Source organism: Osmia bicornis, chromosome 5, assembly GCF_907164935.1.
Source record: "Osmia bicornis bicornis chromosome 5, iOsmBic2.1, whole genome shotgun sequence".
Lineage (NCBI taxonomy): Eukaryota > Metazoa > Arthropoda > Insecta > Hymenoptera > Megachilidae > Osmia > Osmia bicornis.
The window spans coordinates 1,695,856-1,719,888 of record NC_060220.1 but is presented as its reverse complement, the minus strand read 5'-3'; the positions used below and the strand labels follow the sequence as shown (position 1 = coordinate 1,719,888).

The 24,033-nt window shown below is 30.6% G+C and overlaps 5 protein-coding genes across 12 annotated transcripts; 3 read left to right on the top strand and 2 right to left on the bottom strand.

Annotated features, from left to right (window-relative positions):
* LOC114871143 (STE20-like serine/threonine-protein kinase) lies at window positions 1-7,770 on the top strand. 2 transcript variants are annotated; one of them, XM_029176666.2, is made up of 9 exons: window positions 1-454; window positions 528-670; window positions 762-785; window positions 1,267-4,364; window positions 4,448-4,955; window positions 5,014-5,253; window positions 5,463-5,589; window positions 5,693-5,764; window positions 5,841-7,770. In XM_029176666.2, the coding sequence occupies exons 1-9, from the start codon at window positions 361-363 to the stop codon at window positions 6,356-6,358; spliced, it is 4,824 nt and encodes a 1,607-aa protein (XP_029032499.2). In that variant the 5' UTR covers window positions 1-360; the 3' UTR covers window positions 6,359-7,770. The 2 variants fall into 2 exon arrangements, with proteins under 2 accessions (XP_029032499.2, XP_029032500.2); XM_029176667.2 differs by lacking the exon at window positions 762-785.
* Window positions 7,320-9,882, bottom strand: LOC114871147 (WD repeat-containing protein 13-like). The gene is made up of 4 exons (XM_029176678.2): window positions 9,408-9,882; window positions 8,660-9,336; window positions 8,296-8,588; window positions 7,320-8,191 (listed from the first exon to the last, which is right to left on the bottom strand). Exons 1-4 carry the CDS (start codon window positions 9,487-9,489, stop codon window positions 7,945-7,947), a joined length of 1,299 nt encoding a protein of 432 aa, XP_029032511.1. The 5' UTR covers window positions 9,490-9,882; the 3' UTR covers window positions 7,320-7,944.
* Window positions 9,883-9,922: 40 nt separating this feature from the next.
* LOC114871145 (dynein regulatory complex subunit 3-like) lies at window positions 9,923-12,663 on the top strand. Its single transcript, XM_029176672.1, has 10 exons — window positions 9,923-9,999; window positions 10,383-10,563; window positions 10,626-10,909; window positions 10,982-11,154; window positions 11,235-11,392; window positions 11,481-11,673; window positions 11,742-11,949; window positions 12,012-12,260; window positions 12,333-12,409; window positions 12,470-12,663. The coding sequence occupies exons 2-10, from the start codon at window positions 10,386-10,388 to the stop codon at window positions 12,609-12,611; spliced, it is 1,662 nt and encodes a 553-aa protein (XP_029032505.1). The 5' UTR covers window positions 9,923-9,999; window positions 10,383-10,385; the 3' UTR covers window positions 12,612-12,663.
* On the bottom strand, window positions 12,657-14,662 carry LOC114871150 (enoyl-CoA delta isomerase 1, mitochondrial-like). Of its 5 annotated transcripts, none has more exons than XM_029176686.2 (6): window positions 14,520-14,662; window positions 13,816-13,943; window positions 13,486-13,757; window positions 13,211-13,389; window positions 13,015-13,136; window positions 12,657-12,944 (listed from the first exon to the last, which is right to left on the bottom strand). In XM_029176686.2, the coding sequence occupies exons 2-6, from the start codon at window positions 13,913-13,915 to the stop codon at window positions 12,784-12,786; spliced, it is 834 nt and encodes a 277-aa protein (XP_029032519.2). In that variant the 5' UTR covers window positions 13,916-13,943; window positions 14,520-14,662; the 3' UTR covers window positions 12,657-12,783. The 5 variants fall into 5 exon arrangements, with proteins under 5 accessions (XP_029032519.2, XP_029032514.2, XP_029032518.2 ...); XM_029176681.2 differs by lacking the exon at window positions 14,520-14,662 and adding an exon at window positions 14,312-14,403; XM_029176685.2 differs by lacking the exon at window positions 14,520-14,662 and adding an exon at window positions 14,297-14,378.
* On the top strand, window positions 14,447-22,719 carry LOC114871144 (F-actin-uncapping protein LRRC16A). Of its 3 annotated transcripts, XM_029176668.2 has the most exons (23): window positions 14,447-14,533; window positions 14,774-14,871; window positions 14,951-15,001; window positions 15,081-15,274; window positions 15,361-15,538; window positions 15,614-15,852; window positions 15,929-16,023; window positions 16,164-16,205; window positions 16,501-16,688; window positions 16,787-16,864; window positions 16,944-17,277; window positions 17,346-17,742; window positions 17,819-18,137; window positions 18,201-18,314; window positions 18,391-18,596; window positions 18,671-18,758; window positions 18,834-19,055; window positions 19,284-19,425; window positions 19,493-19,742; window positions 19,819-20,591; window positions 20,668-20,907; window positions 21,092-21,156; window positions 21,423-22,719. In XM_029176668.2, the coding sequence occupies exons 1-23, from the start codon at window positions 14,497-14,499 to the stop codon at window positions 21,534-21,536; spliced, it is 4,464 nt and encodes a 1,487-aa protein (XP_029032501.1). In that variant the 5' UTR covers window positions 14,447-14,496; the 3' UTR covers window positions 21,537-22,719. The 3 variants fall into 3 exon arrangements, with proteins under 3 accessions (XP_029032501.1, XP_029032502.1, XP_029032504.1); XM_029176669.2 differs by lacking the exon at window positions 16,164-16,205; XM_029176671.2 differs by lacking the exon at window positions 21,092-21,156 and having other exon boundaries at window positions 21,423-21,532.
* Window positions 22,720-24,033: the final 1,314 nt, after the last annotated feature.

The window sequence follows — 24,033 nt, the reverse complement described above, 5'->3', positions numbered from 1 at the left end:
TTCTAACCGGACCGTGGCCGATTGTATTGTATTCGTTTCACGATACGTATCATGCTTGGCCCAGGTGGTTTCCCTAAAAAAAGTGTATTTCTATTTTACATACTGTTACAACATTTCAACGTTGCTGTGACATACTCATTTAACAGCATTTTTTACAATCGAAGCTAGTTTCCAATATATTGTAGATATCAGAAACATGAGATTACGAAAAACGGTGATTCGTGTGTCGTAAAATTAGAACCTTGTTACGATTTGAAAGATCCTCTGTTTTTATCAATCATGCAACGCTTCGAGGTGTCAGAAATTTTATAAGAATGACTTAAATAGATCACGATCATCATTGAAAGGTTTCAATGCGCAATGCTGAATATTATATTATGCTGGATATGTTGGCTGTTTTGGGCGGGTCTACCAACTCTAACAGCTTATCCTGTATCGTCTTCGATAAAAACAGGTATGTTATTCGTATATTTCGACATTTAATGGAATAACATGTTGCAAATGAGAGGTTATTTTACTCGTAATAGATTTGTCAACAATCTATGCTTCATCAAAATGGGAACGATACTGGATACAATATACACTTGGTATATTGAGCGTAACTGCAACAGCGTTTACTTTAGTTGGATGTCTGTGTTGTCGAAGACCTAGACGACCTAAAGGCTTTCAGGTAATTCATTATCAGATGTAATATTATCCGTAAAAATTATTATTCTGGACAATGAATATCTTAACAGTGATTTATACGTTTCTAATTATAGGACAAAGCAGAAAAATGCAACCAGGTAACTGTAAAGCTATGAATGTTGTGCATTAAAAACTTGAAAAATGATACTTTATGACAAATTGTTAAAAGATTAAGTAGCTTTATTATTAATGTTTAAAATATGGTAGAAATATAATTCAAAGTATGAGAGCATTTTTGAAATGAGAATTTAGATATCATGATTTTTAAAGATATAGTTATTAAATGATTGTTATGAATATGGAAAGAGTTATGGTAGTTATTTGTTATTTTCAAGTATGCAATCAAATACTAGATATTTTTATCATGATAGAAATAATTAATATTGTTCTTGAATATTTCAAAGTAGTTGCATGTTTATTATTTGCAAATAATAAAACATATTTCATTTACTAAGCAATAATAATAAGTATGATTAACAAACATATATAATGATAATCATGTAGAGCATTTTATCTGTCTATGTTTCCTGTTTTTGTAAAAGGAAGATCAGTGGATGTAATCATATTTTCATATTTCAGGAATTCAAAGATGGAAACAATATTGGACAGGAGTCAGTATTCGAGAGCTCTGTTGATGGTTTAGAGTTAGATGTTCCAAGAATGTTGGCTGTTGCGGATAGAGTGCAGTTTGAACCGTTACCCGTGGAGCATATTATATCTGGCACTAAAAATTCTTCAAAACCTAAACCATTGCCGTTATCGACGTCTTTTTTTGAAAAACACGATTCTCATTCTAACGCTCTCCCGGAACATTGTCACGAATGGTTTAACACGGAAGAGTTATGCGTACCTAGAGAGAAATTAAAGTATTTAAGAGAAATTGGTCATGGTTGGTTTGGAAAAGTTGTAGAAGGTCGTGCAGATTTGGAAGGGCATAGAAGGACTTCGAAAAATGGTGGTGTTGTTGTCAGAATTCTTACAGAAGAAGCTACTACGAAAGAGAAAGCTTGGTTTCTTGGTGAAGCTACACCGTATTTAAAATTACATCATCAAAACATTTTGACTCTGCTAGGTTTCTGCCTGGAAACAGATCCGTATCTATTACTATTTGAATCGTGCCCTGCAGGCGATCTGAAAGGTTTCCTATTATCGAACCGTGATAAGAAATCTCAAGAAGCACTTGTTAAAGAAAATATTCCAATTCGATTGGCGATGGACATTCTTACTGGTTTAAAACATATGCACAGTCACGGATTTGTACATACAGATCTATCTGCCAGAAATTGTTTAGTAGCATCGGATTTATCTGCAAAATTGGGGGATTACGGTACTGGCGTGGAAAAATATCCAGAAGATTATTATGTGGTTGGAGATCGTGCGTTACCTATCAGATGGTCAGCACCAGAAAGCGTTGAATGTACCGATACCACTATCGAAACAAGAGAGATTACGTTTCAAGCAAACATGTGGAGTTATGCTATTTTTCTCTGGGAAATCGTTACATGGGGAAACAGGCCGTATCACAATAAGAGCGACGAACAAGTTATTCAGATGCTGTTATCTTTAAGAACTGATCTTTTATCAAACGGTATACAAGTGTTGCAAACCTACCTAGAAAACTGTCCGTCAAACATATATCAAACGATTCATTTATGTTTGAATTTAAATCCACAGAAAAGACCGAATTTGGATGAGGTGAAGCGATTCCTCTTGAATGAACATACAGAATATCTGGACTTTGAACAAAGATGGGAGAGTTTGCGAATGAATACGACTAAACATGTACGAAGTGCAAGCTTACAAGATCTTCGAGGTAGTATCGATTCAGATTACTGGACTACCATCGTTGACGACACACCACGGCAATCGTCGTTCCGTCTTGGACCAGGTGAATTAGTGAAAAACGTACCAAATGTTAAAAATATCGTTCAGCACGAGTCCGGTTCGGAAACCGAAGAGGAAAGTTGGAAAGGTAGAATTGAACAAGGAGTTTATACAGAGAAAGTGAAACAGAAATCCAAATCTGTCACCGATTTAATGGTACTTGTACATATCGATTTCGATTCTGATGCCGAAATATCAATGGGAACTCAAGTATCAGAAAAACATGGAAAGAAAAGGTTACCAGCTACTGGTAGCGATAGCGATCTTAGACATAGCGCACGTACGGATGAATTTGATGAAGCGTTAAGAAAATTACGGGATCCATTTCCAAATAATGCTAATAAAATCAAAACACTGGATAATTCAGAAAGGCCAAAATTATTAACGTTAACTATGGATCATGGTCAAACGCCAATTTTAAGATTATCGTTAGATGATAAAGAATCTATCACGAGCATCGATGCACCATCTGTTGCAAGTGTAAATACAGAAACACGTAATGACAAACACGTATTAAGACTTTTATCAAAAGGAGAACCTAATCTTCCTCTTCTTCGTTATGTACCTGATGATAGATCCTTTGAAGAATTGAAACAGAATAACGAGTCCGAATGTAACAATGTACCTAAACATGAAAACAACAACAATACGTGTTTTTCTGATAATTTTTCGGTTAATTTTGAAAGCAACGAAAGTAATTTAGTCGATGTAGTACTCTGGAATCATGCGTTGGATTCTGCTTTAGAAAAGAAAGTACCTGGTTTCTTGAACGAAGGTGAATTTAACGAATGTCCAGAGTCATCGTCTAAAAAAGAAAATAACGGTACGCCAGAACTGATGGTAACCAGTGTATCTACGCCAGATACACCAGAGTTTACAAAATGCACTGCGTATAATGTAAATGATGTGGATGTCGAACGAAAATGTTTGCCAAACGATGCTGAAGAAGAAAGGAAGCAGTTGTCTACACCCGACGACGAGCAAAGCTCTGATTCTGGATTCAGAGATAAAGAATCCTGTGAAGAAGAAGAGAACGTTTGTCCTTCGGTCCCTTCAACTTCTGCTGATTCTGTTGTAAATGTACCAACGTGTACGGAAGAAGAACAGCTACAGATTTTATTTGAACTTGATACTATTCTTGATGCCGAGTATTATTCAACATTACAAGGATCTGAAAGAACCATAGAAGAAAGCTTACCTTCGATCAATCACGTAGAAGATAGTAAAACAATTCACACGAACGAAGAGAAATTTGAAACAGAAAATAATGAATGTTCTACTTTTAATGTCGATTTAGAAGGAATCAATGAATCGGTGGAGGAAGATAATTCTAAGTCTGTTGTTCAACAAATACAGAGTGATTCACCGTTGAAGACAAACTATTTCAATCAAGAATTAGAACATGAAGATGAAAATGATAATGAATGTGAAAATAGAAATGAGAGTGAATGTGAAAATGAAAATGAGAGTGAATATGAGAATGAAAATGAAAGTAGAAGCGAGAGGATACATGAAAAGGAAAACATACACGAGGATGATGAAGATAGTTCTACGATGAGTTTAAGGAGCGATAATTCTTATGTATCGTTTGAAATAGAAGAAGAATTTGTGACGGCTATTCGAAATGAACTTAGAGAGAAATTACCCTGTGCTCAAATGTCTGTTGTGGAACCTTTAGAAACGCACGATGATGATCATCCTATGTCTAACGATATAGAGAATAAATGGGATGACGATGATGATAATGAGGATTCTTCTAATCAAGGCAGTGGAGGAGTGGGTATTTCAATAAGGTAACTTTCAATTTCTAGCAATAACTTTTCTATTGTGGCATTGATTAATTAAGTAACCATTTATTTATTTATTTAAAATACAGGTATAACGTGTATGGTACTCCACTCAGTCCAATCCAAGAGGAACGAGAAAGCACTCTTAATTCAGAATCATTAATATCGAATTCAAGAGACGTGTCAATCGCGTCGAAAGAATCCGTTGGATCAGACGATATATTATTAATCGATACCCGAACAAATAAAATGATTTTATTTGACGGTTCAGACGAGAAATTGCAAGATGATGACAGAGACACAACCAACGAGGATCTTTCCGACGACGAGAATTTGGATTATAATTGTTCCATAGTTCGTTCTAGAGATGATAAATCGCATATCATGATTCCAAGTGGAGGAGCACCTTTACCAAGCCCTGAAGAAGAATCTAAATGGCAACAGTCATTTCCATTGCCACTGCCTTTGCCATTAGAGGATAATCTAATGTCTACGAGTTTTGGAACTGAGCATGAGTGGGGTAGTCAGGATGATGATGAGGAGGAGGAGGAAGAGGGGGAAGATAATAGTTCTAGTTCTGGAGAATTTATTTGGAAGGTATATATTTTACACAAATGTATTTTTTATATAATAATCATTTTACATTATTCTTTAGCGATATAGTGAACCACACATTGAACAAGTTCGAAAGAGTTTTGATAACGAAGAAGCAATGGTGAATGATATTGAAGAGGAGATGGATGAAGAAGTAGAAAAAGAAGGGAAAAAAAGAGAAGCAGATGCGGAAGAGGAAGAGGAAGAGGAAGAAGAAGAGTTTACACCATCTGCTTGGAATGCAACGTTAGCTCCTCATCGTTCGGCATTAAGATCCCCTGATAAAACGTTAAAAACTAATGTAAGATTTATAATAATTTGATATTCACCATTTTTCTTTTTTTTTTTTTTTCTTTTAATGTAATATAAGTATGTCTAATTCGTTGTCATTCTTGCTGCTAGGATGACTTGGTAGGTGTGTTATCTACATATAAAATATTTATTTATTTGAATACAATGTAAATATAATTTAATAATTTTCATCGAACTGATAATGTATAATTTGTTCAGGATCAAAAGAAAAGTGTATGGTTTAAGAAACAACGCTATCACTGTGTATATGAATATCCAAAGGAGACATTGAGTGCAGAAAATCAAGGAGAGACAACTACTACATGGGAGCCAACTTCATATAGTGGTATAATTTAAATATTTTAGAGAATTACAATATTTTATATATATAATTGATAGTATTTGTTTAAAAATTAAATACATGATCTAATTAGTTCTTTCTACTTTAGATTGGGAAGAAATGATAGATGAACCAAGATTAGATCTATACCCCTTAGATTATGATGATGTTAATCAGACTGGTACGCTTTAATATCTTATTGGTTTTTGAATAAAGCTTAACAAGAGATTTATAATACTAATTTATTTCGGTTTCAGGAAACGAAGAATTTTTTGTAAGCAGTTCAAATCGTCCATTTCAATTTCAAGCTAGCGACAGTAAATATGTTAGTCAATTCTTTCCTGGTGCTTCTACATCGATGAGCGAAGAACAAGATGAAGTAGACGGTAATCGACTAGAAGTACAAGAAAATAAATTAGAATTACTAAACGATTGTAATTATGGCCAACAACATCAATTAGGAGAATTAAGACATACTAGAAATCGTTTAAAATTAAATTTATCTACAAATGGTGCACCATTTGTTACCATAAAACAATTGAAAGAAGGGGATACGGAACAGTTGGATGACAAAGGAATGGAATTAGACTCGACGTCGCAAACTATTAATTTTACACACGACCAACACATTTTGTCGAACTCCTTAAATCATAATACTTTACCAATGGTGCCTCCCGACGATCTTCAACAAGAAAAAGGTTTCGATCCGATTACCGGAAAAAGTGCCGAGTGTGATAGTGAAGAAAAAATCGAGCCTCCAAGTACAGTGTTTTGACTCATGACTAACACGTTTTAAAGTCGATAGTAAAATTTTAAGAGATAATTTAGCTGAAATCCGTCCGAAATAATTTCGTTGCAAAGGTATAGTAATTACTCTATTCAGTGAGGTCATTATTAAATGAATCTCAATATTATTGTAAATAAGATGTAGCAAATTTTTATTGTGGCTGAGATTCGATCGATTGTCTATAGCATTAAACTGTATAATTTTTATTTGTCACATAGAAATGCATTCGTATATATATAGAGCTAATAATGACATAATTTTTTATACAAATAGCTTCGTAACGATAAAAAAAATATCATATAAATATTAATCGTTAATAGCAGACAATCGATTTGCAAAAGCTACATTGAAATTATCGAGTAATTTCATTTCACGTGTAAATATTTATCAAACATCGTTCAATTACGGTCAAAGAAGTATCGTTCGCATAAGTTAATGTAATTATTATTTGATCAATAATGTATGGTAACTAATTCATTATGTTTCTCGTTTATCGTTACCTTTAAATATGATATTTTCTCGATATTATACTAAAATTGTATTAGTAGAAACCCAGCTCTCTACTCTAAAAGTATTATAGTATCAAGGGACAGTACTAGAATCAGGTCTCAAGGTTTAGTTTAAAAGAAGTGTATAATAATTGATGCACAGATGATTTTATAAATGTATTATTTGTTATTTTTACTAGAACTGTGATTGGCACAATTTGTGCACTTTTATTTCTGTCGATTGGTAAATCAAGAATAGTAAATTTTCAAATAAAAGTAGCATCAAAAATGCTACTGTACTTCAGTGCATATTATTTTTAAATATTTTATAAGCAGATTACGTAGTTTTTCAATAATTTTTAATGTTCAATTTTTATGGGAGAACAAAATTTAGTAAATTTTAGGAAGAGATACAAGTGCAGAGGAAAAGAAATGTTGTTTATTATAAACGTGGTATTAAATATTGAATTCACAATATGTAAGTATTTATTTGATTATTAGAACAACAAATACCAATGATAAGTTAATTATTATGATTAATGGTTTGCAACTTTCACAACAAAAAACATCTTTCAATGTTTTCAATATTGCTACAATAAAACTAACTCATAGCATAACAACGGAATAGATTAGACTAATAAAAGACAAAAAATAAATAATAACATATTTAACACTTGTACCGATACATAATTTCATTATATGTTCAAAATTAAAAACATGTATCCTATGAATATTATTAATAGCATTGCAGTTATTATACGATTTTACTACCATTGCGATTATTATTATTACTGTTATCATCATGATTACTATTATTAATAATGCTAACTTTATGCTCATTATAACACATAGGATATTAATAGAGAACAATTAATATATTGTTATATAAAACAGATGCCGATTTGTGCAGAACATGTTCCATTATTATTATTTCCTATACCATTACTACTTGTTCATTGTAAACATCACATGTTTATATAAAACCATTTTTTTTAAATAATCAAGATGAATTTAAGAGTAATTAATTTATTTAAAATTTAGAACAATTATTTTTATAAAACTATTTTCTATATTATTTTATTTCTTTTATATATGACGTTCACGATTACGCCATAAAATAATAAGTCCTTGATAGTCCGCAGATGCAAGAAGAGATTCGTCATAATTAAAAGACAAAGCAAGCGTTGATGTTGCATGACCTTGAAGTCTATTAATCTTTGCTGCCATGCCTTCTCTTGCAGAATCTAATAAATGTATTGTACCATCTTCAGAACCTGTAGCTATCAAACATGTTTCCATTTGTGGACAGAAAGTAGATCTCACAAAGCGCTGTCTGTAAAAGATATAAAAATATATATATGTATATATATATTTTTTTTTTTTATTTATAAACTGTTTTGTAAATACGTCTGTAATAGTAACCAAAGTGTATATTACTTATGTTTTATCGGGTACTTTGTCCAAAGAGATAAAGAACCATGGTTATCAATAATGTGATAGAGCAGTACTACATTACACGCGCTGCTCACTAAAAGTGCTGGCCATGGATTGTCCTTTGAAAGCCATGAACGCCAGGAAAGACTAGTTATCATTCCACCGATTTCTTGTACTCTCCGTAACTTCGTTAATCGTCCCATCCCTGGTTCCAATTGAAAAGACATAATAATTCCTCTATCATTTCCAGCCCATATCACTAGACCGCCACTACCTTCACAAGTTAATGACAAAATCTAGAGCAGAGAAATATTTAAACTTCTGAAGTTATCAATAAGATGGTAATAGCTTAATAATGGAAACTAACTTTGCCTCCAATTTTACAAGTACCACCACGAGTGTATATACCAGTAGATATATTTAAGATCTGTACTAGTCCTTGCGAATTACCCGCAACGACTAAATTATTATTTATGGGTATAAATCCGCAGCATAGAACTTCTGCTCTTTGTTGATCGTTAACTGTTCTTAAACAATTCGGACCAGTTTCTGGGTTTGAAACATTCCAGAGTCTTATTGTACAATCCAAAGAAGACGACACTATGAGATCATTACTGATACTCCAGTCAAACGCAGTAACACCTTTTTTATGACCTTCCAATAAAGCTATTACTTTTGGAGGTGTACCGATAGCATCGCATATTGATAGCGATCCATCCAATGACGCGCAACATAATTTAGACCTATCATTATTTGCAAACTTAAGCATTGTTACAGGTGCATTATGTTGATCAAAAACATGATGTACTCCTTCAAAAGCAAAACTTTCTGCTGTTGATTTTCTTTGTACATTGTGCAACTTTATTTTAATCTCTGACTTTTCTTCCTCTGTTGTGTGACTGCTAAGACTATTTTGTTCCAAATTTTCTCCGTATCTTAAAAATAATAACTTTGATCTAAGTTTTAAATAATTTTCTCTAATTGTTGGATCCTTACTGAATTTTTCTTTTAATAATTGATTTCTGCGACGAATATACAGCATTCCTGTAATTAAATTATTTTGATATTTCAGTATAGTACATTACAATGTATTGTATTATAAAATATACACATACCTAAAGTGGGCAATTTATTTACTCGCTGTGCATTATATTTAGCATCAAGAGCAAATACCTGTTGATGCCACATACTAAGCATTGTTGTTAAAGAGATTTACAGTGCAAAATACTGATAAACTTATTGAAAAATAACATTTTGTTAATTGAAATTAAAAGCTACCGATGCACTGACATTTTAAACTATCAAATAACTTTTACTTATAAAACACAACAATTATGAAATATTTGTATTCTCTATTTATATTTGCATTTCTCCTCCTTCCTTGTTTTATTTACAATTTCATGTAAGAAATACATTATACTATTTTATTTTTCACGTTCATTAACATTTCAAAAATGTCATTAATTCATATGTATTCGTTTGTTATATTGTACACATGTGATTAATAATGATTCTTTCACATATTTTGTTTATAAAAGTAATAAATTTATTCACGTTCATTTAGGTTAAAAGCTTCATATTTATTTACATAAATACGTCAGTGACTACAAATCCAACAACACTGAACATGCCTCTGTTCTCGAAACGATCATTGGGGTCCCAGACACCCCCAATTGAAGAAGTTCGACAAACTTCATTCGTAAAGTGGTATTTTAAAAAGACCGCCTTGATTTAAAAATTCGACGCTGGCGCCATCTATACAAAAACGGCGCAAACTACTGAACAACTTACCGACCCGGCCACTTGGGTAGTAGCGCCACCTGTCGGGAAACCGCGGAAACTATTCGACGAGTAGTTTCAGCCGTTTGCTGATAGATGGCGCTAGTGTTCCCGCAATTTTTTAAATTTTAATTCAAGGCGGTCTTTTTAAAATACAAGTACAGATCCTCGATTGATATTTTACTTCCATTATTAAACGGTAGAGAACGCTGTTAAGCAAAAATATTTGCTTGTTGCGCGGCAACCAACTTGAAACTATAAAAATCTTCACCCAGCATTCATAAAATTCATATAAAATATTCTGTTATAAGAAAATGATTGATGAGGATGTTCCTACTATACTTCAGGAATTTGTACAGCCCCGCGTAATAAACCAAGATATGCTTATGGATTTGGTAATTGATCAAGGACCAAAAGGAGAAGCCGGTAAACTCTTTTACGAAGATGGAATCAAGTTGAATGAAGTAACAGAAATTCGAATTGAATTTCTTAGTACGTCTTTTGAATCTTTACATTCAGATTCCATGCATTTGTCTATGTTTTTCTTTTTCCAGATATCTTAAAAATTGATCATCTTTGGATAACACCAAATCTTGTAAAATTAAAATTGTCTAATAATATAATTGAGAAAATAGAAAATTTAGATGTTCTTATTAATTTAAAAGAATTAGATCTTTCCTTCAACCATATCAGAATAATAGAAAATCTACATAATCTAATAAAACTGGAAATATTGCTTCTATTCAATAATGAAATTAGTAATGTAGAAGGCATAGATAATTTATGCAATCTTACAATTTTTAGCATTGGTAATAATGCTATAACAGATTGGGAACATGTATGTAATGAACATAATAAACTGTCTCATATTTATATGTATATTTCTCAATTTGCAAATTCATTGTTTCAGGTATTGTATTTAAGGAAGTTTAAAAAGTTACGCAGTTTAAATATGAATGGAAATCCTTGCACTGAAAAAGATGATTATTTGGAATATGTAATTGCATTTATCCCTCAATTAATTTATTATCAGTATAAGATGATAACTGACGAACAACGAGAAGTAGCAGCAGAAAAGCATTAGTAATTATAAAAGTACAAATGATTTACCAAAAGTAGCTGAAGAATTTTTTAAAATATTTTTTCTTCATCTTAAAATTTAGCAGAGTGTTACGTACTTTACAAGAAACAGAAATGAAAGAAGATGAAGAATTACAGGCACAAGAAGAATATGAGAAAAGGTTGGCTTATCATACTAATGCATTTGTAGAATATCTTGATAGCGATGAACTCTTTCACCAAATGTTTATAAATGATAAAGGTTTATATACTTATTTATATGTATATATAACAATTTGAGAAATATAACAAATAAAGATGAAAGCTTATTTTATCTCTATTATACTTAGAGGGCAAAGAACTAAGTATGGTAAATGAAGATACACAGAATGCTCTTGAAGAATACAAGGCAAACTTTGTTGCAATTAGTCAAGAACTTTGTGAGTTAGGTTTGAAAGAGCAAGATGAAAGAAATAATGAAATAAATCATTTTACAAGTTGCGTGAATAAAGGGAAAACTGTATCACAGGATCAAGGCAGAATGTAAGTAATATAATATGCAGTTAGTATAAAATGAAAACAATAATAATAATAATCATTTATAATAATAGAATAGTGAATGAAGTATTGGAGAAGAAGACTAAAATTTTATCAGATGTTAAGCAGTTGTTAAAAAGAATAGCCGGTGAGGTAGATACTGCTACACTTGAGGAAGTAACTCAAAAAGCCCAACAATTTTCTGAAGAATTTAATGAAATAGTAATTGATGCCTGGAAAAAATTAATGTCCATTGAAGTAGAACTACACGAACAGATAGAGGTATGAAATTATATAAAATAATTATTTGATACAAGTACTAAGAAGTAACTTGTTTGATAAAGGACATAAATGAAATGTTCAGAATTAATATCAATGACATGATGGATTCATTTCTAACAATTGCACGTGGATACTTTTCACAATTACGAAATTCTGAAGCCGAATATAATGATACTGTTAATGGAGTAATTTTATATTACCTTAGTGGTTTAGAAGATGATACAAAAGTACCAAGTCATTTGTTAAATTTATGCGAAGATAAAGATACTTTAAATCAGAATCTTACTAATTCTCATGAGAAACATCTACAAGTAAGAATAGATATTTATATACATATGTATATACATATGTATTGTTGGTTGCTAAAATAATTCATTTTTTAGGTATTAGACGCTCGAGAAGATAGTATGTTAAAGCGCTTAAAAAATTGGGTTGAAGAATATACGGAGAATTTAGTAAAGTAAGTTATTTGTTTTGATAATTTTGGAGGACTTACAAGTAACCCACTCTGATTAAATAGATATGAGAATGAAAGAAATAATCAACAAATATTAGAAATATCACATTTTGCGGATTCTCAACAACAAGAATTTGTTCAATTGTTGCAACAATTAAATTTGAATGTGGATGACTCTGAAGTTATTTTAGCTCTTGAAAGTTAAAGCTTGAGGAAACAATATAATATGAGGAAATAATATAACAGTAAGTATTTTATAACGAATGCATTTACTAACTAATGAAATATTAATATATAAATATATTCATCTACATCATTTGTTATAAAAATAGTATAAAAAAAGTTATATTTTCAGTGTAACATTTTAACAAGTTGCCTTACTTTTGTTTTAGGGATTCAATATACAGTTTAAGACCAGCTTGCACTTTTGGTAATTGAATAAGTGTCAAAAAAGTATTAAGATCCAATTCTCGATTTTCTTTTAACCAGTCCAAATTATGTTGTCTTAAATCCAATTTTGTTTTTGCTCGACCTTTAGCTTTAAAATATTTGAAAAAGTTACAACATTTTATCTATCTTTTAAATATTTAAACAAACAATAGACTTACAAGGTATATTTTTAAAACTTGCTATATAATCTTGGCACTTGCCAATTGCACTTGTTTTATCTGGAACTAATTCATCCACAAGTCCAATTTCTAATGCCTTTTTGGCATTAAATAATGTTCCTCTAAACCAATACTTTTTAATTAGTAACAAGTGTTAGTAATAAAAGTTTATACATACAGATCAGTAATAAATTACCGTAGAAGTGCTATTTCAGCTGTTCTATATCCTAATGTTTCAATATACAGACTTCTAAACCATGTTGGAGCTACAATTCCTAGCTGTGTTTCATTCAGTCCTATGGTATGTTTTCCTTCGACCATAACTCTATATTCAGTAGAAAGTGCTAATAAACATCCTCCAGCAGGACTGGCACCCTTTATAAAAATATATACTATAAACATATACATACTTTCTAAAAATCATTTATAAAATATTCTAAATTATTTTGTTAATAGCAAATAAAATAATACATTAATAGCAGCAGCTACTGGTATTTCCAAACTGTACAAAGTTAACCATGTATCTTGCAATGTTTGCCAAAATTCGGTTAGTTGCTTTTCATTTCGATTATACATTTCCATTATATCAAGTCCTGCTGAGAATACCATTGGTAATGAGGATGTCAATATGACACCTTTGCACTGTTTTTGTTGTACATCCATTAAAGATGTTTTTAAGGCACTTAATAAGTCTTTATTTAAACTATTTACAGGTGGATTTGCCATTGATATTGTAGCTATACCTAATGCATAAAATTATTAACCAAAATATAAATATAATGGTGTTAATAATTAAGTTACCTGTTTGATTGTCATGTGTAACTTCAAGTTTAGAATTTGTTGAATAAGTTGCATGTAAGGGTATTTTTATACCCTTGGAAATTCTTCTTACTGCAAACATGTTTCAGCAGTTCAATTCTGTTATCAAACTAAGAAAAAAATAGATAGCAGTTAGTATTTTGTATTTATTGTAAGTAAAACAATTTTCTTTACATCATATAATTAAAGTAAAATACTCTACATAGTTTCTGCTACTCTACCAGTATTTTTTTTAAATCTGAAGTATTAATTATAAGTGAAATAATTGTAAAAGATATAATATACCATCTGTTGCTGTAAGATTATATTGATAAAAAAATTTGCATTATCATCAAATAACTAGAAATGTTGTCTACAAGTGTCGTTATTAATTTTACGTATAGTCTTATTAGATTAACTTATTACACAATCAAGAAAGTAAAAAACAGTGGTATTCACGAATTATTTAAAATAATACACTTGCAAGAGTGGAACGGACCGGAATGGAACAAAATGAATCACGGGCAGGTGCTAATATGGCGGCTATTCTGCTTTATAGTTTCGTGACATCGCCCTTTATCAACATTTTTTTAAGCAAGTTGTAAAAGCTCGATTATCGTATAACAGAAAAAAGAATGTCTTGAATGGACCCGGTTATGTTTGAAAAATAAGTCAAGTAGCAAAATGTCAACCAGGTCGCAACTTACGAAAGATTTAAATGGTTTGTCTTGATCTGAATGTTTACGTTCGTATCATCGAACTGTCATACGTCGAGAAAATATATTTATTCTTTCAAATAATCGTTATTTAATAAAGTTTATAAAGACTCCGATTGTTTTCTATTTATGTTGCAAGTATGCAAACTAGATTATGACATAATTTTAATAAATATTTAAATTAGTTTTTCGTGATTCCTAATGTGCTGTGTTACATTCTTTCATAAATTATTCATTCTTTGTAGAATCGGTAAAAGCATTACTTGGCAAGCATGTGAAGATATTACTGAAAAACGTTGTAAAATTGGAAACAAAACAGGATAAACAAGAAAATCGTGTTCTGGTGAGTGATAGTTAAAATATCAATATGTTATAATCGAGTAGAAATGGTATTTTAATATATAAAATTGTTATAATTTTAGGTTTTTTCACCATGTCGTCTCTTTCTTTTAACAGCCAAAGTACCCACAAGAGTAAGATTATGCAATTGTTTTATAATTATAGATAATACCATGTTTAATCATTATATTACTGCTTATTATATATTTACAGATCGACTGCCATTTTCATTATCTAGAGATAACATCTATAGAATCCAAAAGAGCAAACCAATTATCTTTAAGTGTCGGAGAAAGATATTACAATTTTACTACTACAGGAGCAGGTGCAGATACTACTGAAGTAGATGCAATGATTGAGGCCTTACATACTGCAATTCGAAATATCTTTCCCACTGTACCATTAAAGTATGTATTTACTTTATGATATAATGTTTCTCCTAGGATTGAAATAATTAACATTAATATTATTATTGTTACTATTTCTATTGCAGTTATATTATAAGAAAAATAGAGGTAATACCAGCTAGTAGATTACAAAGCATTAGAGGTAGTGAATTAGCTAGGAGTACAGAAGCTACAAGACATACAGGGCCTTGTGGTGGATTTTCAACCCAATATGCATGCATGTGTGATTTACATGGTGTGCCATATAGGGAAGAAGTTGCTTGGGTAATATCATAAAACAAGATAAAACCAATATTCGTTGTTGCCACTGAATTTTATTTAACATGATTTCCTTTATAGGATGTTGATACAATATATCTTTCCCATGATACAAGGGAATTAAATTTGAGGGATTTTGATCATTTAGATCAAAAAGATTTGGTGCCAATCATTTCTGCCTTGGAATATAACACTTGGTTTACAAAATTAAGGGCATCTCATCTTAAGTTAAGTCATGAACCATTAGAACGATTGTTACACGTTATGCGCAGATCTCTTTCCATTCAAGAACTTTATTTAGATAATCTTGGGATTAAATGGTAAAAGTAACAAAACTATATATAGAAAACGTAAAATTAATTTTAATATAAAAATTGAAAAAGCATTTCTTTTTAGGGATTTTGCACATAAATTATCGCTAGCTCTAATTTCTAATGCAAATACAATATTACAAACCATTGATTTATCGCATAATACTATTGAAGATAAAGGTAAGTATTAAGTACGAAGATATTTTGTACACAGTGCTTCTTCTTAGTAGATCTGTTTATTTTTAATTTTTATATAGTTTGGCCCGTTTTTGAAACTTTTTAATAATGTCCCTGTACAATTTTTATTTTTGTTTTTGTAGGAGCCTCTAGCTTGTGTGGGATAATTGCCAAGCTAATGCAAGGTGTGCAAATAACCATTAATGTTTCCAATTATTATTATTAGAGCTTTTTATTTAAATTGTTCCTTATCCCTTAATAATTAAAAATACGATCCTTAATTTTTAATTATTCTATTTATTTCGCTGGGTTAAATAATTATTGATGCATTGTACATTTAGTTGTATAAAATGTAGAGAAATACATTTAGAGGACTAATAATGCATACTATGCTAGTACTAATTACTAGATGAATGACTAAAAGTAACAAATAAATCTTTTATTTAATAATATAATATTTATGATAATACTGTTTTTAAGGAGGTGCACATTTAAGCGGACCTATTGGTAAATTACCTAAAGGTTTACAAAAATTAAATTTAGCACATTGTGGATTAACGGGAAAAGGAATAAGTCAAATTGCACATGCACTGAGTTTAAATAGAAGCATGCCAACTAGTTTGCAATATTTAAATCTTTCAGAGAACTCCTTAAAAGATGATATCAATGTAAGTTTTTGCGCACAGAACAAAATTTCATTTGTTAACTAATTGCTGGTATTAAATTTGAATAAAATATACATAACATACTTCTTATCTGATTGCAGAATCTGTGCAATTTTTTGGCACAACCTAACAGCCTAACTCATTTAGATCTAAGTGGTACAGATACTACTTTAGAATGTGTAAGTATTATAGCTTTATATACATAGAATTTGAACGAAACAAAGAAAGTACTTTATATTTTGTATTTATCTTATGCAGCTGTTTGGTGCTCTACTACGAGGTTGTGCAACTAATCTAGTCCATTTAAATGTTGCTCGTAACTCTTTTTCAAGCAAAAAGACCAAAGAAATACCTCCCAGTTTTAAGCAATTTTTTACAGCCACACTTTCATTGAAGTACTTAAATATATCTTCCTGCAAATTGCCACTAGAAGCATTAAAACACTTACTACTTGGTTTGGCATGCAACGAAAGTACAGTTGGTTTAGAACTTGACATGAGTGGAAATAACTTAGGTTCCATGGGTGCTCATGTGTTAGAGTCATGTATCCATGGAGTACGTTGTATAGCATCGCTGGATATTTCAGACAGTAGTACGTATATTTTATTACAAAATTAATAATCAATGAAATATTTGAATGTTTTTATGCCCTTTTCGCAGATATGGATGTTGATTTAGCACAAGTAATAACCGCTATCGGAAAGAACAAATCTATCAAACAATTATATATGGGTCGGAATACTGTTAGTATGAAGAGCAAACATATTGCCGTTGTAATGGATGCCCTTGTGCAAATGCTTCAAGAAGATGACTGCGTTTTGCAAGCACTGCATTTGCCAGATTCTCGATTAAAATCTGATCTCTACAATCTCATTAATGCTCTTGGTAGTAACACGTGTCTTCATACTTTAGATATTAGTGGAAATCAGATTGGTGATCCTGGTGCAAGATTATTGGCAAAAGCGCTACAAATCAACAATCATTTAAGAACCATTATTTATGATAAAAATAATATCACGCTTCAAGGTTATGCTGATATTGTTCATGCTTTAGAAAAGTATGTTTATTTTCCATATTAACGATGCGTAACGTGTCATGTGTTTTTTTTTCTCATAAATAATATTTTATCATAGGAATTGTAGCGTCAGACATATGCCTTTTCCAATTTATGACTTGCAACCTTGTATGAAAACTTCTGCGGAAAAAACTGAGCAGCTGGCAAAAAAAATACAAGATTTATTACAAAGAAATGTTACACCTTGTAAATATAGTCATGGACAAGCGTTTAGATTACAACAGGGATTTTTGTTAAGCTCTACGCAACAAATGGTTGATAGACTTGTTGTACAAACTCAGGATACCATTAAAGCCATTGCTGCAGAAAGCTGCGATGCTAACAACGATATTAACTATGCAACTGGACTTATACAAGATGCGGATAATTCGAAACAGGTATAACAAAAATGAATGTTAAGTAAATTTCAAAGAAAACTATATAAAAATAATATCTTTTAGCTTCTACCAAGGTTACATGAGGTTCTTCAACGTCGGGATGAAAATAATCCGATTGAATCGAAACTACACGAGATGGCAAATGAACTTCATAAGATTGTAACATTATACTTAAAGGTATTTTATAATTAAAACTTTCATATTATTATTTCTATAAACAGTACCAGTTTAAACTTATTTCATTTGAATACAGGATTCTTTAGATGCTATGATAAAATGTGCAAGTGAACAGTGTCCTACAATAATTTCGCAAACAGTAATTAGAGGAGACGAGAGCGAATCGATCGCAATAGAAGATGATTTGCGTATGAGTTGCAAGGAGAAAAATCAAATTAGTAGTGAATTTATTCATGCTACTATTACAGAACAAGCTGGAGCTGATATAGTCAATAGAGTCAAGTATGAACTAGATAGAGTCAACTATAAAAATGTATATATTTAATACTATAATAATTTGTCACCCCTTTTTTTAGTGAATTAAACTTAGCCGTTGCTTCACATGTGTCTGATAGAATAACAGATGAAGTAATTGAATCATTATCAAGAAGCTATAAAAATCTGGTGTGTATGACAAAATTGTATCAAGTATTTAATGTTTAAAGTTTCTAATTTATAAATAATTATTGGTTTACTCAGATCGGAGATTGTGATAATAGAACAAGGAGCAGCACACCCGATGTACTAAGGCCTAGCGCTGGTTCAATGAGCAGTGGAAGTGTGATAGGAGTTACAAGCACCGTTACAAGCACCGCACTACCTGTTGGCAGAACTAGTATTGCATCAGAAGAAGACTGTCAACAAGAGCCTTATTCGCTTGTTAATTCTATTGGTCAATGTTCTAACGACCAGTCTCCAATGGTAAGTCTCTAATTTATTATATATGAAAATTTGTTCTGTGGAAGTTATAGGTACAATAATTATAATGTTATACTTTCATGCCTATCCAGAAATTGGATTATTTAAATCTTGTAAGTAATTAGGTATAACAATAAAATTTATTGTCTTGACATTGTATAATTTCTATAATTATGATGTAGTAACTGTATAAAATAATATTTATAATATCAATGATTATTTTTATCTTAGGCAACACCACATTTGTCGAATAAACGTAAAAGTTTACATGGAAGAAAGTTGCGACCGAAATCTGTAGTTGATTCTGTCGAAGGACTTTCTGCCGACGATATCCCAGATTTGCTCCCATCACTGCCAAAAAGTCAAGCTGAAGGTTGATATTTTTTTTACTACGCCTCTAAGAGATTTATAATTTCTTGTATTAATGAACTTTTTTTCAGCTATTTCAGAAACAGAACATTCATTGACAGAGTCGCTAGATTCTGTTTCTGAGTTACCTAATACGGTAGGACAACAATTGCAACATTTAGTTAAATCTAGACCCCGTAGAACAAAAACTAGAGCGCCTACAAGACCAATGCTTCGATCTGATCAACCAATAGATGGTCTTGCACTTGGAGAAGGTCTTGACGTGTTCTTTCGACCAACTACACCAACTACACCTCTTATATCCCCTACAAGTGACGATAGGTATTGCATTTAAAAATGTAATTATGAATTTTTTAAATGTAAATTGAAGCTTATTCTTTTTTCAATTAAATTACAGCTCTTTACATACATTCCCGACCGACGGTAGTCCAAACTTATCGCTCACAAGTCACAAAAGTACTCCACCTGATCTGGATAAGAAGCCTGGTTGTAATTCTCCAATGTTGAAAACGTTACTTGAACCTACACCGCGATCACGATCCAGTGATAATTTGGAAAAATTTTCTCCCCTTGTTGGTAGAAGATCTCAAGGAGATTCACCGTTAACCGCATCTCCCTTAGCACGACGGAACACAACCGACAATGCTCAAAACCATGAAAGAATAGCTTCAAAATCTGAGAGCAATAAAGATACATGCAGTAATATATGTAATAACAGCATTAGCAATTCTGCTGACGTATCTAAACGTAGTACGTTACCAATTATCGGATCTGGTACAAGTTCCCGCAATTCACGAGATTCCGATGAGAATAGTAAATTAACGAGCGGAAATTCTTCGGATAAAGATGTGACATCTCTTCCCAGAGATCACGAGAATAGAAGAAGTTTACCGAAAAAATCAACGATGGATGTAGATAAGACTGTAAATCAACCTTTACCTTCTCTTAAATTAAGGTCGACGGGTTTTGATCTTCGTAGTCCAACGAATGGTAGCAATACAAAAAATAATTCAGATTCATCTAAATCTCCGGTATTGAAACCTTTAACCAAAGGAAATAGTTCTGTTAGCGATGGAAAAAATAATGGTGCTATTTTGAAGACTAAACCAGCTCCGCCTGCGACAGCACCAAAACCAAGACCATGGAGTATGGCCACGGATAGAAAATCTGGTGAGTATAATAAGGTATACAATATTTTGAAATCGTTCCTTATTTACAATATTAAATCCGTCACTTAATTTTACAGGTGAATTTAATTTATTAAGCGACGGTTCTAGTCCAAATACTTCAGCTGGAAATACACCTGATTCTGGAGATGCTCTTGATGAATCAACTGATAGCGGTGTGAGTGGTCCAGCTTCGTTACCACCAACGCTATCAGCAAGTAGCACTGCTAGTTCTTTAAGCAATACTAGCGTTGAAAAACGATCGGTCAGGGAATTGGCAGCTAGTTTAAACAAGAGTAAACCAGAAAAAAAGGAAAATGGTAAGTCAATGATATGTTGCTTTTTATAGTGCATGTTCAATGTATATAGTAATTTTTTATACATAACGTGAATTACACATTAATTTTTTTCAATCGAATACAAAATCCTTTTCATTCCAAGATTATTGCAAACGTGCATGTTAAGCCCTTAAATTAAGAAGCTTTGCTGTACATATTATTTTAGAGCATACCGCACCTGCAGCATGGAGGTCGGTGCTTCAACGTTCTATCAGGCAACCTGATGTCAAGGTACTTTATGTGATGTTCGTTTTTGTTTCTTTTTTTTTTTCTTTTCTTTTATTAATTAATAAAAGTATGGACCATATTGCAGCATATACAGTTTTACTCCTAGAACCTTTCATAAAAGCTTAGAAAAAATACTGTTATTTTGCGCTTGAGATTCATTAACATGAATTAATAATTTTAACATGACACACAAGGACGTTAAGATATTTTAGAAGTGCTTGTGAATAACGATGTTCTGTATAAAATATCATTCCACATTATATTTTCAGGTAACGGAAGTGCCGAAAACGGTTGAAGAAGATCATATAAATTTTAAACTTAGACGTACTTCATTTCTACGTGATTCAAATTTCAACTATAATAATGATGTAGTTGACGTTTGATCGTGCATTGATTGCAGTAATAATTTGAAAATCAATGTCGCCGACTTGATTACTTTATTATCTTTTATCAGAATAATATATATTAGGCACAAAAAGATGCAATATGACACGTTTATATTTGTGCCATACGAAATCAAATACAAGATATGTACTAACACAATATTAGAGGCAGGGTACTGAAGGTTTCTATAGAAAGTACCTATGTATTGTTAAGGTGGCATTAAAAATCTTATTATAGTTTTTTATAATACTGCATTGCTGATGCAGTTTGTCTTATTTTAGCAGTAAATATCTGTATTTAATGTACAAAAGATCATTTAATGTTATAATAAGTTAGAAGACTTATGTTTCTTTAGAAAACTAATTTTTGTGCTTCTACATTCCTTTAAATTTTTAATATTTACAGTGATATTATTTACTCGATAAATTTCGTTATTATTTGTTTTAACATTTAAATATTTATATATTGTTTGTCGGTACATATAAATCACTATCCTTAAAATACATTATCAATTACATAATTTGTATTATTTTAAATATTTGACTACTATTCTTGTATGAAAAGAACAGCATAATAATTTTCTTTTTACGACAAAACAAATCTGTTAATTTTGTTACATAATTGTTCATTTCATTTTTAACAGACCTGTGATTATTAAAGAATGGAAACTTTCATTTGAAATTGTACTGTAACAGGAATTATGTTTGTTTCCTAAAATATAAAACAGTTTTTAATTAAATGATGATATACTTTTCCAATATGATGTCAAATATTATTTTTGAGGCAATCATATGGACAATTGGAATTGATAAATGCACAAAACGAAACTTCAAGGAATATAAAATGTATGCTGTGTGCCATGTAACATCACAAAATAACATGCTTTGTTTTCCATATGATAAGAACAAATTTAAATAAAGTTTTATAGAAAGAGTGTAATGCTGCCAATAATTTTATCATTGATTTATACAAGTTTACTGATAAAATATGTAAACTTGATGTAATACATAAATCACGTGTGTGATATAAATAAAAATGAAGTTCTTTGATTAAAGTAATTAGAAGAAGTATAAAAAAAAGATAAAGATGACTGTTACTACGTTTAAAAATTCTTTTTGCAACATTTGTATATTGTATTTGCTATTTTATATCTTGTTAGAAATATATCGTAATTAAAAATAATTTACTACAGTCCTTCTGCTATGTATGTCCTTTTATAAGGGAGCAGCTTTTTTTATAAACAGTTTTTTTGTATCATATAAAAATATATTAAAAAATATGAATATAATACTATTCAATTTATATAAGTATCTTAAGAACTAGTTTTTTGATAGCAAAAGACCTATGTAAATATATATGTATAAAAAGTTGCTGATAAAGAAATTAGCCATGATTATAATTACAATTCGTATAGACAAATAAATATTTAAATATCTATATAACATTTCTTTTGTACTTCGGTAATAATCATAATTAAAAGAACATATATGCCCTTTTGTATACAAATATTTAGAAACACATGCTCCATAATTATATTGCATGTCATTGAAGATATTCCTTTCCTAATGTAGTTAAAAGGATTATTATGAAAAACGTGATTATTCTAAAATTGTGGGTGTTATATAGATTGAATATTAATAATGACTTGAGTTTAATAACAACTTGACTAAATAAAAGTTTCCTTAAATAGTTATTCTAAACATGTAGGTGCAAATTAAATGAATAAAGTAACCATTGAATCGTATACTTCATTAAATCAATATAACAAATCTTGGTATACTGGAAATTGATATCGTACAAGATAGCTAAATATAAAATTATTTAATAATTGTATGCTAAATGGTTATAAATTTGAAATTTAATCACTTTGGTGATAAAATAGTACTTGTAAACATGTATGTACTTGTTTCATACAAGTAATAATCTGTAAGCATATTATATTGCAGGTGGTTTTTGAAATTACAGAGATCAGTTATATATGTTTATAGATAATATTATTGTATCAAATTATAGATAATGTAAGAAGTAAAATTTAAACTATTGTGCCAAAAATAATATTATTTCTTACATATAAAAAGAAAAATTAAAATTCAATTTAAAGCATTCATACAATACTTTGAATAATAGAATATACATAGTTCATTTATAAGTTTTATTAATTATTATTCTGTATATTAAAAAAGGTCACCTGTAATAGACAATATTCTAGTGTGTAAATATGTTAAATGCAATTGAAACATGTATGTATTGTATTAATGAGTACATGCAATAATTGTATATACATATATATTAATTTTTATTCATTATTCCTGTATTTACACTTATGTATACATATATTGTATAATTAAGCACATCTTAAAATCTGCTATTGATTTTGATATATGTGTATTATTTCATATTATTAAACATAAGTGTAAGTTAATGTCATACAATAGCAGATTTTGATATTGAGCTTATTAATCATACAATATAATATAGTAATAAATAAAGACTCCT